Source organism: Arvicola amphibius, chromosome 5, assembly GCF_903992535.2.
Source record: "Arvicola amphibius chromosome 5, mArvAmp1.2, whole genome shotgun sequence".
In the NCBI taxonomy this organism is placed as follows: Eukaryota; Metazoa; Chordata; class Mammalia; order Rodentia; family Cricetidae; genus Arvicola; species Arvicola amphibius.
Window position 1 is genome coordinate 133171027 of NC_052051.1, and position 15090 is coordinate 133186116.

At 44.0% G+C, this 15090-nt stretch overlaps 1 protein-coding gene across 2 annotated transcripts in view; it reads right to left on the reverse strand.

Annotated features, from left to right (window-relative positions):
- Fbn2 (fibrillin 2) overlaps positions 1-1787 on the reverse strand; it is a 202600-nt gene extending 200813 nt beyond the window's left edge. For both annotated transcript variants that reach the window (XM_038330380.1, XM_038330378.1), the window contains exons 1-2: positions 1543-1787; positions 663-745 (exon numbers count right to left, since the gene is read on the reverse strand). In XM_038330380.1, coding sequence (XP_038186308.1) covers positions 663-745; positions 1543-1787 — 328 coding nt within the window. The remainder of the gene's footprint in view (positions 1-662; positions 746-1542) is intronic.
- Positions 1788-15090: the final 13303 nt, after the last annotated feature.

Consider the following 15090-nt stretch of genomic DNA (forward strand, 5'->3'; position numbering starts at 1 on the left):
TTCATGTGAACCTTTAAGTTCTGCTACACAGATCTTTCCGGGCATAAAAGTCACCTTGGAGAAAACATACTGTCCACTGTTAAGATTTGGCATGTGGAAATTTAAAATTTAACTGTCTCCTAGCCATAAAAGGAGTCAAACAACTTACATTAATTCTCTTGAAAAACAAAACAGCAACTACAAAAATCTGTTAACTTTTGGTCAGTTCAAAATCTGTGAGAGTACTCCTTTTAAACCTTTGCCATGTGCCTGCTGAGTGCAGCCCAGAGATGAGAAAGCAGTGTAAAGGTCTAAGATTGATCTTCTGATGGCCCAAACCTAGGAGTCCAAGAGTAACCATAGTAACACTGTAGTCTTAGCTGGAATTCATAGGAAAGGTGATGCTGAGTCATCCAGGGTATTGCTCTAACACAATGCCCCTCGTTTGTATCAATACACACAAATGATACAAAAAAAATTTAAGCATTCTAAAACCTTTATCAATGTCTTCCTCCTGAGTTTCCATTAGTGAAATTTTTCAGCTGATGCGGCTTCCTCCCCACCACTGAGCTCTCCTTTCCAGGGTTGTGTGACCAACTGAGTGTTTAAACAGTGTGTGCAAGGTCAGCCCTGAAACAGAGCTGAGTATGCTGCCCAAACTATGGATCCTGCCAAACACTCACGGACAATGCACTGATTTCCTCCTGGGAGCGTCTTCCATCCAGGGCAGCAATAGGAGTGGAATCTAGAACCGCACACGTTGGGCCTGCAGGGGACAAACACGGCGATACCCACATAAGGAAAGGCGCAGTAACACAAAAGAAGCTCTTCCTAAGCGAGTAGGTATAAGGATAAGGAACAAATCAAAGTTCCACTTCAAATTCTTGGGGCTCGGAAAGATGGGGGAGGGTCCAGAACTCTAACTATCCCCTCTCAACTGCCCTCCCTTGCTTGGTGTTTAAAACCGGGAAAAGAAACAAGAAACATAATTTGTTACTATTCTAGAGTCCGGATGCTGAGAACAAAAGGAACACTCTGCTCAAAAATCCTTGCCCTCGTTCCCAAATCCATCCCTCCTTGCTCCACTGTTGTCTCTGGCCTCCAAGTGTCAAGGAGGGCGACTTGGAAGGCGGAGCACTGGATCTGGCGATGATAACCAGCGGCTGCTCCGCACACGTCCTCAAACAAAAGGCTCTAGAGCTGCGCCCCCGACGGTGGGGAGCAGGCAGACTCCGGGGGGCCTGCGCAGGGCAGACCCAGGCCCGCTTTTGGCCTGACACTGGGAACCTTTCCCAGCGCCACAGACATCGCACATGCTTTGCTATCCGCACCCAGAGGCCCGCTCCCACCGGCAGCCAGCCGAAGCCCCCTAGGGAGGGCTTTCCGCGGAGTAATTGAGGCTTCCCGGGAGGAAAACGAGGGGCGCTCCTGGAGCTCTCGGGTCTTTAAGTGTCCTAGTGGAGGGGACTGAGGCTCTACCCGCCAGCGCGACAGTCAGGGAGGGTGTGAAGTAGAAGGCAGAGAGGTCTCCCGCACAAGTCAGTCATCCCGCTGCCCACCTACCCTCGGAGTATGTCCTGCTGTCCTCGCCGGCGGACGCGGCTCGCCGCTACAGCACCCTCGTCCCGGTACTCAGGCGCCGCGAAGCCGCCTTCTACTGTGGACCGGACCTGTTGCGGGGGCGGCTGGGACCGGAGCGTCTTAGGTGGCGGAGGCTGGGGTTGACCGGTTGTGCCCTGAGCCCAGAGCGCCACGCAACCCAGCCACACGAAGTAGGGCTGGAGACACGACCGCCGCCGTCTCCCCATCGCCAGCGCCAAGAGCACGCGGATCGAGGCCCGCAGAGAGGGGGCTGTCGAAGACCAAATCCGAGAGGCCCGGGGGAAAAAAATCAGGGTCTGACCAGCCCTTCGTCAGCTCACGGGACTCGCTTGGGTTGCGGTGTCCTGGTGGAGTGGTGGAACGGGATGCAGCGTTAGCTCCTAAGCGGTAGCGTGCGTGCGGGGCGCGGGCTTCTAGCGCTGGGGGCAGCGAGGCGCGGCGGCGATGCAGCCGGCAGCCCCGCGCGGTCCACGTTGCATCCCCCGGGCCACTGCCCCGAGCGACTCCAGGACCGCCAGCGGGTGGGGGCGGGAAATTACAAAAGTAACCCGAGCAGCCGCGGCATAAAGTTACAAAGAAAGCGGACCTCACAAGGGAAAAAAAAAGCAGGGGGAGGGGGGTGCAGAGGCTGAGTGGATTCCCGTGCGCTCCGGGCACAGATCCTGGAAAGCTGCAGAAGTCACCAAAGGAAACAGGCGAGCGAACAAAAGTCACCCCCAAAAGAAGAGGAGGGTCTTCTCGGGGTTCGTTTGGGGTCCTATGGGGCAGCTAAGCGGGGCGGGGCAGCTGCACAGCCCATCAGAGGTGCGCGGGGCCCGGGCGAACGGTTGGCGGAGGGAGGGCAGGAGGCAGGATGCCGGGGAAGATGCCGCGGAGGAGGGCGCGGCGCTGGGGTTTTAGAGGCTCAGCAGGGCGCGGGGCGGGACGGCGGGCGGTGGCTGTCAGAGGGGGCCCGGGCGCAGCGGTCCACACGTGGAGCGCAGCCTGGATGGAAGGGCTAGCAGGGCGCAGGGTGGGCGGGGACAATGTTACGGGGAGATCTCAGGCAGAGGAGTGGAGTGAGCAATGGGGGAGGGGAAAGAGGCAGGAAGGGGGGGGCAGGGCAAAGGGAACCGAGGAGATTGAGATTGGGGAGAAGTGGCGGCGGGGGGGGGGGGCCGGGGGGAGCTGAGCGCTTAGTCTAGGTTGGAAGCTGGAAGCGGGCTTCGGATGAGGGATTGGCGAGCAGGGGTGCCAGAGGAAATGAGAGGGGGATGGGGGAGGTGAGGGCGAGGAAAGAAGTGGAAAAGGGTGGGGGGAGAAGAGGGGGCCAGAGCCCGCTGGAGGGGCGAGGCGAGGCGGCCAGGCTTCCCGTCCTGCTCCTTGGCCGCTAGCTCTGTTTTGACTGCCTTACAAAGCAAGCAGACGGCGGGGGAGGGGGGGGTACCAACGACCAGGTTTGGGGAGAGACCCCGCCGCGGCCCCAGCCTTTCCTCCGGAGAGCTCGGGGTCTCGAGGACTGGAGACAAGGGAACCTGAGAGTGCTACTGAACTTCCCCGTTGGACAGAGGTCACATGGTAGAAAATGGGACCCAGTTCTGCGGGGACCAAGACTCTGATCCGCGTGTGTGTGTGTTGGCGGGGTCGGGGGCGAATTCGCAGATGTTCAGGGACAGACCTCACACTGGAGCTCAACCTCGGTCCTGTCCGTCCTAGGAATCTAGGACCTTCGGATCGCCCTGCTATCCCCCACCAGGAACACCATCAATCGGTAGAACAAACGGCCTGGACCTTTCCAGATTAAACTGCATCCGCAGCACAGAAGGAATTCATATCATGGCAAGGAGCCTCGGCCACGCTCTGGCGCCACAGTCGCAAGGAGTCCTTAGAGGAGATGTGCTCAGGTGTGACCCCTGGCAGAACTCTGCCTGGGTCCTCAAACGGGAATGGTTTGTTGTTGGGACAGTTGGCTGCATAGCTGGTAAATGGGACTGGGGCGTGACTTTAGTTTTTGTTTAGGACCCCTTCTGATTAATGGTTAAACCTGGCAATTGGTGCAACGAATGGTCTGTTAATGTAGAGGGTCTCTCCTTCAGATTCTGGAATCTTTTGTGGCCCTGCTTTCAGGAGGTCTCTATGAAGCCCTTGCCATCTCTTAGTCAGTGGAATTAATGGGCCCGGGGACCACACACCTCTAGAAACCAGGAATGAGCAAGCAGTTTAGGAAATGGTTCTTGGGAACAGTGTTCGGCTCATTCCAGCCCAGAAAACCTTACTTGAAAAGAAATGAGTATGCATCCCTGTTTTTCCTAGCCTGGATTGTCCAGATGTGCTATTTGACAGCCAGAAATTCTTGGAGAATTGGCACACCTCCCTCCTTTATTTCCCCAGCGTAGCTGTAGTTGGCAGACAAAGACTCTCAGGTAGTAACCCTTCTAACAGTGTCCACATAGAGCAGGAGGGAAAAGTAGGAGTCGCAAAGTTTGGGGGAGGGGACACTGGGAGCTAGAGAAGTCATTTTCCCCCTGCATGTTGAATCAAACAAATAATGGTTTAAAGAGCTAAATAAATGATCTCATGAGTTAAAGCAGTGCTTTAATTGTAGCCCTGTGACTTTTCGTTTAATACTTAGACGACTTTATATTTCATTGCTGCTTATTGCACTAAGCCCAAATGTTCTAAAATCACATATGCCTTCATTCTTTCGCTCCGTGCTACCTCTTCTAGGAGCTTGCATAAAAACACTTGAAAAAATACAAAATGATGGATCCTTTAAGTTATTCATCACAACACTGTTGTAACAGCAAAGGACTGGAAATGCAAACATTCATCAGGGAGGAACGGGCTGCGTGCTTGCTTAACTGATTTTATGGAATATCATGCAAATATAAGAAAATTAATTAGGAACGCTGTGTCCCTTTGAAGTGATGTCTAGCAAAGAGGGTTGGGGGAAAATCAGCACGGTGTGGATAAAAGAGGTCATTTATTAAGTCACAAAGTAGAAGACACATTAACAGGAGCTGGGGAGGGAGGGAATAATGAGCTGTTGTCCCATAGTTGCAGAGTTCCTATTCCAGATTATGAAAAGTTCTAAAAGGGGACAGTAGTGATGGCTGCACTGTGGGTACAAGCCATCCTATGCAATCAAAATGATTAAAATGGTAAATTTATATTATATACCATTTTGTTATAATTATTTCAAAGGGAAGAATAGAGGTTTCTCATTGCCTGCTGCCTTTTGTCTGTGTGTTTGTGCTGTGCATTGTTTTGTATTAGAAGCCTGAGTCAAATCTAACCGTAAATACTTGTCAGGTAAAGAGAATATAAGAGACAATCTACTGGAAAGCTACACCTGCTCTAATAGTTTTGAAACCATCTCTATATCTTATATAGTAAGAAATAATTGAAGTTTAAAACAACTAGGAGCAAAGTAAAATAATCTGGTTACATTTATAGCATAGCCACAGAGTAAGCAGTTTGTCAAAAACATATTTCAGACAATAAGTCTCTAGTGAAATATACATCAAGAATGAAAGGAATATAAAGAAGTCTAAACTTTCATTCATTGGAAACGATGTGTGAGAAAAAAAAAAGGTGGACAAAAGTTGTGTGAGCCTGAACTCGAACCCAAAACTCATGTAGGAGGCCAGATGTGGTGGTGCAATTCTGCAATCACAACATTCTTATATCAAGATGAGAGAATCACCCAGAAACTCATGAGTTAGGTAGCCTAGAGGACACAGCCGCAGAACACAAGGGCAGAAACGTGAGAACCAACTCTTAAAAGTTCCCTCTGATCCCCACATACCCTTTGTGTGTGCACATGTGTACAGCCAGAAAACTGTTTTATACTAACGATTTATTTTTCATTTTAAATGGGTAGTTACTGGCGTATTTGACTGTATATTTAAGTAATATCGTTATTAATATTATCCCAACTAAAATGTTTTGGGTGATTAAAAATATGATGCTTCAAGTTTGATTTGAATCACTTGGGAAAAATAAAACAGGGACGGGGTTGTCAAAATATCGGTTAAGATGTAACATTCTTAAGCTAACACCCTATGGGGAGGGAGAATCAGTATTCCCAGGCAGACTAAAACCGTGGGAAGAAGGCAGACTGTCTAGTGAGCGTGGGTCCTGCGGAACAACATGGGAATGAATGCCTCATGGATGCCTGACTGCTACCGGAGAAGCTGGCAGCTTAGAAGTGCCAACAGCACGGACTGAGGAAAACCTCCAAGAACACCTGCCATCTCCAGGAAAAACGATAAAAGCAGGTGGCCTAGCAGGACTAGAACCTTTTAGACATCTACAACTAAAACAGAATCAACTGTGGTTCCCACACGTACCCCCCAACAGAGGTCAGGTGGGAAACTGATGAGCACACTGTAAGAAGGTGGTCCTCCCACCTCCTGATAGCACCAGAGAAGATCCTGTGGAGAGTGTGACAGCCCATCCTCCTGTGCAGTAAGGAGCCAGTATTTCACCGTGTCAGTAGAGAAGCTGGACTTCCCACCCTTAGACAGGGTCCTCCAGAGAAACAAAACCAACATTAGTACGTATGTGGACACGATCTTAAGAGGACTGGCTTACAGAATCACAGACTGAAAGGTATCTTCTGCAAGCTGAAAATTCAGAGAACTCAACCGCTTGACTCTTCCCAGAAAACCTGATGCCACAGATCCAGGGAGAGCAAAATTTGAGTCTCCGTTTGAGGTCAAAGACTTGAGAACTTCAAAGAATTCCTACTAGCAGACCAGAATGGAAAGTTAAAACAATCGGATACCAATGTTCAACCACTTGTGCCTCGGTTTTGCTTTCTGACAATGGAACTTAAGGGAGAAAGGACTGATTTGAATCACGATGCCAGGTTATAATCTGTCATTGCGTGTGCCTGTAGGGGGTATAAGGGTGGCAGGAACTTCAAGCAGTGGGCCATGTCACATAATCAAGAACAGAGAGCATTGAATTGATGCCTGCCTGCTAGTGTTCAGCTTGCATTCTCCTTTTCGTTTAGTTCTAGGTTCAACCCATAAAACGATGCCACTCTTACTCAGAGTGGGTGTTCTCACCTCAATTAACCCAATTAGAACCTCCCTCCTCGATATGCCCATAGGTGAACTTAATCTAGAAATCTCAAATTGAGACTTCCTTCCCTGGTGAATCTAGATCAGTGATTCGCAACTTGCCAGTATCAGATATCCTGCGTACCAGACATTTACATTACGATTCGTAACAGTAGCAGAACTACAGTTATGTAGTTGCAATGAAATCATTCTATGGCTGGGGTCACCACAATGTTAGGTACCGTATTAAAGGCTCGCAGCATTAGGAAGGTTGAGGACCACTGATCCAGATCATGTCAGGTTGGTAGCAGTAACCATCAGAAGCTGGAAACATTGGAACCTTGCCTCAGAAGGCTCGGCTCCTCTTTCTTCTGTTTCTTGTGCCTCGGGTCCCCAGCTCATGAAGTGGTGCTCAGCCATACTGCATCTGTTCACTCAGTCCACTGACTCCCACACCAGAAAACTCTTCAGTCAATATTTCACAGACACAAACAGAAGTCGTGTTCTGCCAGTTTTCTAGGCATCCCTCTATCTGATCCATTCACACTGACACCATCCAATAAAGTCGCCATGCATCCAGTCTCACTGTAGAGATGCCCCAATCTGATTGGACGGTATGTGAGAAGCTCTAGTAGAGGATCCTGACTATGTGGATACCCATACCAGGATGCCATCCCGGGGAGCCTAAGGTGCCGCTGTCCTTCCCAGCTAGGGGATATAGGTAAGCCACAGAGGGAAGCCTGTGCTCCTCTCTTGCTCGATGGTACTGTGTTCTTCTTCCTGAAGAATGTCAGCAGAGTCTCAGTGTGGAACTAGAACTTCCACCACCACCAAGCCATAGTAAGGAAGTTCCCTCTTTACTGCCCATCAGTGTGATGTCAGGAAGGCTGATAAAATAGATGGTTTAAATATATAAAAGTCTCATAACGCAAAGGCCAAAGTGTCCACAACTCAACTAAGAATTACTCACCCTGCAAAATCCAGGAAATCATAAACACAAATGAGAAATGAAAATCCATATACACCAGCCTCTAGACGGCCTGGATACCAGGTTTATCCCATGGTATATTTAAAGCAGCTATGATAAAAATGCCTCAGTGAGTATTTGTGAGCACAGATAAAAAGAAAGGAACAAGAAAGAAAGAAATGAAAAATTTAGAACTGAAAAACACAGCAATAAAAATGTAATAAATGGTGCTGTTTATTTGTAATCCCGGAGACTGGAACTAGGTAAGTGCTCTGCCACTCAGATATCTGCAGCCTATTTCCTATTATTTATCATCATCATCATCATTATTAATATTGAGATATAATCTTGCTGAGGTCCTCAGTCCCAGGAATCAGCAATCAATGAACTTGCAGTTTGAAGAATGGGATTACTAAAACTAAAATTTAGAGAAAATCAGTTGAAAATTAAAGTGTCAGAGATCCAGAAGATTATAAAACAAAATCATTATCTGAATGTCAAGAGAAGAGAGAACAATCTTAAACTACCAGAAGAAATAAAGCCTAAAATTTTCTAACATGTGGCAAAAATATATCCACACAGATTCAGGAATCCTGGTAAATTATAAACACAATAAAGGCAAATAATTTGACATCAGGATTTATGACAAAGTAACTATAACCAATATAAACTGACCTTGAATTCAGCCAGATAATTGACTTTACCCACTGGAGAAAAACAATTGAGTAAGAGATAGGAGCAGATTTTTCTCCAGAAATGACAGAGATGGAAGAAATTGTCCTCCTAAAATCCTATACTTGAATAAAACATTTTCAGATAAAGAACACGAAAGAATTTTTCTCCCGAAGACCTACTGTAAAGCGATGTCCAAAGGAAATTCTCTAAAAGAAAGGAAATGATAAGATGAAAACTAGATACACCGAGGAGCAAGAGCAGTAGACAGTGCAGACACGGGGAACGATGGGTGAATGCGGTGAGCTTTATTTATTGCTTTTCTAACTTTGTTACATGGTTTATGTGTTCCTTGATGTGGGTCTAAGATGTGCTAAGCATGAGTACAGAATAACCAGAAGAACATCAAGGTAACTGCAGGGTACCTGGATCTTGTGAGGGTGCTGTGCTGAGACAAAGGGGAGACACAGACCCTCCTTTGTGACAGGGAAATCACTCTCTACTGCTTGGCGGTGCTCACCCAAATCGTCACATGGCAATGTCCTAGTTTTTACATTGCACCCGAGAAGTAGGTATGGGAAAATCTGGGTGAGGGACAAATAGGATCTCTTCATGTGTCTTTTCAATTTTCTGTCAATTTATACTTAAAATAAAATGGTATCAGAGAGATGGCTTAAAATTTGTTGATGAGTCTGAAGAGTCTGAAGAACGCTCAGGACTCATACGTGGACGAAGTAAAATAATTTCTATAGGTTATCCTCTGGCCTCCACAGGCATGTACATTGTAGCATGTATCCATGGTAGCATTGTGCCTGCCACATCACCATCCCATACGTGATAAATAATATATAATATACATAGAAACACTTTTTAAATTAGTGATTCAAACTTGCCTATTTTGTCAATGTGAGACAGAGACATTGCTTCCAGTTAGATTAAAAATCCCTTAATAGATGAGATAAAATGGCAAAATCTTGGTCATTATTAGAGCTGTGAATAGGCCTTTATCAGAAACTGGTGGATCCAGTGGGAAAAAAAATCCTAAAAAAAAACGAAGGCTGAACTGAACACCAGCACCAATCAAGGAAATCTAATTGAATTTTATAGATTACTTTATCTAACATTCAAAGGGTATACTGTCTATCCAAGACTGTGCAAATTGTCCACCATGGTAGTCACCTTTAGATTATCAATATTGATAATCTAAACTTTCACATTAGGAGACTAGGAGAGAAGAGTACATTAAATCCCCAAAATATAATACAAGAAATAAAAATTTGAGCAAGTATGAATAAAGTCGATGACAGAAAAGTGATAGAGAAAGTCAACAGTACCAAAGTTTGGTTATTGAAAAGGGTTGGTAAAATGGATAATCTTGTAGCAAAGTTAGGGAGAAAAAGACACATGTTGTTATAATAAATGAAAGAACCATAACTACTTATTTGGGGGCATCAAAAGGGTAATAAACCCACAGTACAAACAACCATGCTACAAATATGCTGATTTAGATGAGGAAGAATATGGCTGGTGGGCCATAGATCACCACACATTCACACTGGATGAACAATCTCCTTGAACATTCCCGGACTGTTAAAGATATTTCAGTGGTAATTAATAGTTTTCTAAAGGTTATTTAAGGGTTTGAGTAGTACTGTCTAAAATTCACTGGACTCTCACCAAATGTTTAAGGCACAAATGATACCAACAATCTACACATCTCCCCTAGAAAATGGAAGCAGACAATATTTTCCACCTCATTCTATGGTGCCACAATTCCTATAATATCAAAACAAGAGAAATTTCAAGAATAGAAAATTACCAACAAATAATAAACATAGACCCAAGCCCTTTCAAAAAAAAAAAAAAAACAGTAGCAAATGAAATCTAACAGTGTATAAAAACACTGTGACCTGTGGGCAGTGGCTCTAAGAGTGAAAGACTCACTTAGCATTTAAGAATTAGCATAATATGTCACTTCAAGAAGAAAACTCGGGAGCTGGAGAGATGATTTAGTGGGTAAGAGCTCTTGCCTTGGAAGTCTAAGGACATGAGTTCAAATCCCCACCACTCATGTGTCCAGGTGAGGCCATGACACGTGTAACCCCCAGACTATAAAGACAGGATGAGACTGAGGGCTTTCAGGCTTCCATTCTAGCTCCAGGTTGAGAAATGCCCTGTCTCAAGGGAATAAAATGGAGACAAGGACACTCTATGTCCTCTGCTGGCCTCTGCACATGCATCGATGTGCATACCTCTACACCCTAGTGCATATGCTATAAGTACTCACTGCCACCATTTTTTTTAAGAGAAGTAAGTTCATGGTCATAGCAAACCAAGAACGATGCAGAATAAAAATCATTTTGAAACTGCTGACAACTAGAGACAGAAATTTCCTCAGTTTGGTAAAAGATATTTGCAAAACTCTTGTGGCTTAATGATCAGACCTAAATTATTTCCCATGGGAACATTCAGACTAGGACAGCTTCACGACTGGGAGCAAGGAAAAGATATGTATCATCACTTCTAGTCAACAATGTGTAAATGGAGGTTTCTCTTCCCCCTGCCAGCTGCCAAACAAACACTCTGAGGCATACTATTAATTATAAATTGTTTGACTGATGGCTCAGGTTATTACTAACTAGCTTTTATATCTTAAATTAACCATTAATCTATGTATGGCTACATAGCCATGGCATGGCCTTACATGTTGCTTCTCTGGGAGCTGCTGGCATCTCTCTCAATTTTGCCTTCCTTTTCCTGGTATTCTGAAGCACAATTAATAAAAACTCAAAGACAGAAATTGGGGTTCAACCTGAAGGTCAGAAAGCAAAACAGCCAGCCGCTGGCTCTTACCTCTACCTCAGTCTGAAAATGATGATCCTGCCTCCAGGAAACTCAGAGGGAGACTGAGACTGTGAGCTGTCTCCTCCAGTCTTGTAATTCTCTTTCGTTCTGGAGTTAGGGTGTTCATCACTATTGCCTGGTTTCTATGCCAAACTAGTGTGACTACTGGAATTAAAGGTTTGTGTCATTGCTGCCTGGTTTGTAAGCCCTGTGGCACCTGCACTACTTGGAATTGCTATCTGGCAAGGGTATGGAGATTAAAGAACACACAGAGACATGGGTCAGTCTTGAAACAAGAATGTCAATTTTATTGTGTTTCAGGGAAGCTTATATAGGGCTCTCTTTGACTAATGGCCACACCCTAGCTCTTGGGGTTTTTCAGAGGCAAGCCCACCAGAAACCACTTCCCTTTCATCAGGAGCTCGTGAGGGTCTCGTGCTCAGAGCTGCAAGCACAGGAAAACAAGCTGTTAATTCTGGAAGGCAAGGGGTCATAGAAAATTCAGGGTCTGAGAGTCCACAGTCCCCAACAAAGACTGGCCAGTGTGACTGTTTTAGTTTTCTGATCCTCAAGTTTTATTAAAATACAAAGGAAATGCTACTACAGTATTCAGCTTGGCTCTCATGCCTAACTATATTTCACTCTGCCATAGGCCAAAGCAGTTTCTTTATTAACCAATGATAATAAAACATATTCACAGCATAGAGAGTGGCATCTGACATCATCTCCTCTTTTCTAATTAAAAAGAAATGTTTTAACTTTAACATAGTAAAATTATATATAATAAAATGCTTATTAAGAAAGAATTACAATTACAATATTTAGTCTATTTATATTTGACAAAATTAAAGAAAATATTCTATGATATATTCTTCGTGAGTCTAAAGTTTTATATCTAATTTTATCATAACTAAGGAAAACTATAACTATCTAGTCTTCAACTCCATCAAAGACTCCAGAAAGGCATAATACAACCTAAATAAAAACATTATCTGTCTTATTACAATGGTGTTGCTCTTTTAAATGCTCCATAAGGAGTTTAAAAGAAAAGCATACACTTGATAAACAAATTGGGACATCTGCTGACTAACAAAAGACAATTATATAGTTCTGTTAGCTTTTTTTTATCTACAGCTAATCTAGTCTGACCTTATAGGTATAAGTTAAAATTTACTACTGATACTGCACATGGCACCAATTTTAATTCTTCTATCTCTTGGGTTATTTTACTATAAACTCACATTTTTGTCTGTTTGAAACAGAGATCTCTCTTTTTAGCATGCTGGTCTGGTACTCACTATGTAGCCCAGGCTGTGTAGCAAGCTTATCAATCTATTGCCTAAGTGTTGTGGTGACAGGCATAAGCCTCACTTGACCTAGCACACACACTTTGGGTAATTGTAGCCTCATGGTAAATTGTACACAATCATACAATGGATTGCTATCTCATGTAACATTTGCTTTAAATTGATGCCTCATAACACTGATATTTGTATCTCAGATTTAACTTTGCTCCTATCACGTTTCTTCTTCATTTAACCTGTCTAACATATTTTTTAGTTCTGAAGCTGCTTTTTTTGTTTTGTATTCAACTCCTCCTTTTCCTCCACCTTCCCTCCTCCTTCCCCTATTCCATCCCTTTCTTTTTCCTGTCTTCCTTCCCCTCCTCCTCTCCCTCTTTATTCCTTCCTACTCTTTTACTGAAACTGATAGTCTTTACTTGAATACATTCTCCATATATGAGGTATTAAATATTATTTGTTTTAAATTTTATCTGGTTTCATTTTACATTTTGGTATCAAACACTTTTTTTGTTCATGGATTTTCTTGCCAGTGTGTGTGTGTGTGTGTGTGTGTGTGTGTGTGTGTGTGTGTATGTAACTCTGTCCTTTTAGCCTAACGACTATTATCAACCTCATTGGAACAGCTGTGCTTACCCACAAGAGACTCTCAAGACTGGGCTGTTGACATTCCCTCAAAGAAGGAGGGCCTACTAAGGCCACTAGACTTTCATCTGATATTTCTGCCTCCTGGTCCTGCACCTCCCTGCCAGCTGTATGGGTTTTTACCTCTGTTGTTACCAAGAGGTGTGGTGGGAATGGAGGCTCCATCATCTATGTAGCTATGGGTAAGTTGTTAACCATGTTGGGCCAATCCTTTTCAGTCATATAGCTGCTTTGAGGTCACCAGTGCTATGGAAGTAACCCCTAACCCGTGCTCTAAGTCCAATAAACTATTTGGTTCTCCATCTTGCATTTGGCTTGGCCTTGGTGCTTTGCAGACAACTGGAACCTTTGAACTTTCTTTTTGCTATGAAGTATATGCTTCCCATGATTTGCAAGGTGTATGTCTTGTTTTCAGATGTGACTATGGAAACACTGATGAGTGTTTATATTTTTCTAGCCATAACTTCTCATTATAGCAGCTTTGACAATATTAATTGATGCCCTCATAAAAAGTCAAATAATCAGTGCTTTCCTATTATGCCACATACTAATAGTATAATGTTATTTACTAATTCATTCACCTTTAAATGGTATTGATTAGTGTAACATAAATCCTCTTGGTCTTAATAAAGTAAAACCCAGACTCAAATATTAGGGAATGAAAGCTAAGAGATCAAAGAAGCAGAGTGGCCAGCCAGTAGAGAGACCTTCTACCTCTACCAATGGTCAGACAGAAGGGGTGATCTGGTATTCAGACTGCCTTTTCTGATTGCATCCTCTGACTGCTTCAGACTGCACCTCAGACTGCATCCTCAGACTACAACTGTCTCCACCAAACCTCAGACTGCATCTGAACTCCTGTCTCCTCCTGCCTTATATTCCTCTCTCTGCCCAACCATATCACTTCCTGCCTCTATCTCCCTGGTGCTGAGATTAAAAGTGTGGGTCACCATTGCCTGGCTCTGTTTCTCTTTGAGACTGGATCAAAGGATCTTTGAGGGTAGCTTTGAATTCACAGAGCTCTGTCTGCCTCTGCCTCCTGAATCCTGGGATCAAAGGTGCTGCGTGCCACCACTGCCTGGCCTCTAGTGGTTTAGATTGGCACACTGATCTTCAGATGAGCTTTATTTGTTAAAAACACATGCAAAATGTCACCACAGATTAATCATTAATAGAGTAAGAAAATGAATAATAAAGGAATTTCCTCAATCTTTGGCTTGTTTCATTTTATTTCCACAATTTACCAAGACAACTTTCCCTTTCCTTAATGATAAATCTAACCTCACTTCATACTTTATTATATATTTATACCTCCTTCTCATCATCATCATTATCAGTGTGGTTCCAGAAGACATACATGACTAGTGAATCAAACCAAAGCTCTGTCACTGAACTGTACCCCAGCCCTTTTGTTACATATTCAAATTACTTCTGAGTTTGAATGCATTGTACTGGGGAATGGCTTGTGCCTTTCCTTGGTTGTTTGGACATGGGTTGCACAGTTACTAATGACTTTAAATGGAGATGTAGGTCTGGATATAGCTGACCTGCTTTCATCTCTTAACCACATTCAACCTTTTTTTTCTTCTAGAAATGTTTGTATTTTTCATGCTTTACAAATTTATCTAAGATGTGTCCTGGTAGATATTGTGATGTGGGACATCTCGCTAGATGCTATGAATATGTTTTATTACCATTGGTTAATAAAGAAGCTGATTTGGTCAATAGCCAGCAGAATAGAGCAAAGTGAGAAATCCAAGCAGAGAGAGAGGGGGAGAAAGAAGGCAGAGCCAGGGAGACGCCAGCAGTCACTGGAGAAGCAAGAAGTGAGGTAACACCACAGTCACGTAGTGATACACAGATTATTAGAAATGGGTTAATTTAAGTTCTAAGAGCTAGTTAAAAATAAGTCTGAGCCATTGGCCAAATTGTTTGTAATTAATATTATGCCTCAAAGTGGTTATTTGGGAACTGGTGGGTGGGAGAGAAACCTCCAGCTACAATTTATGATTTTATTTCTAGAACATAGTAT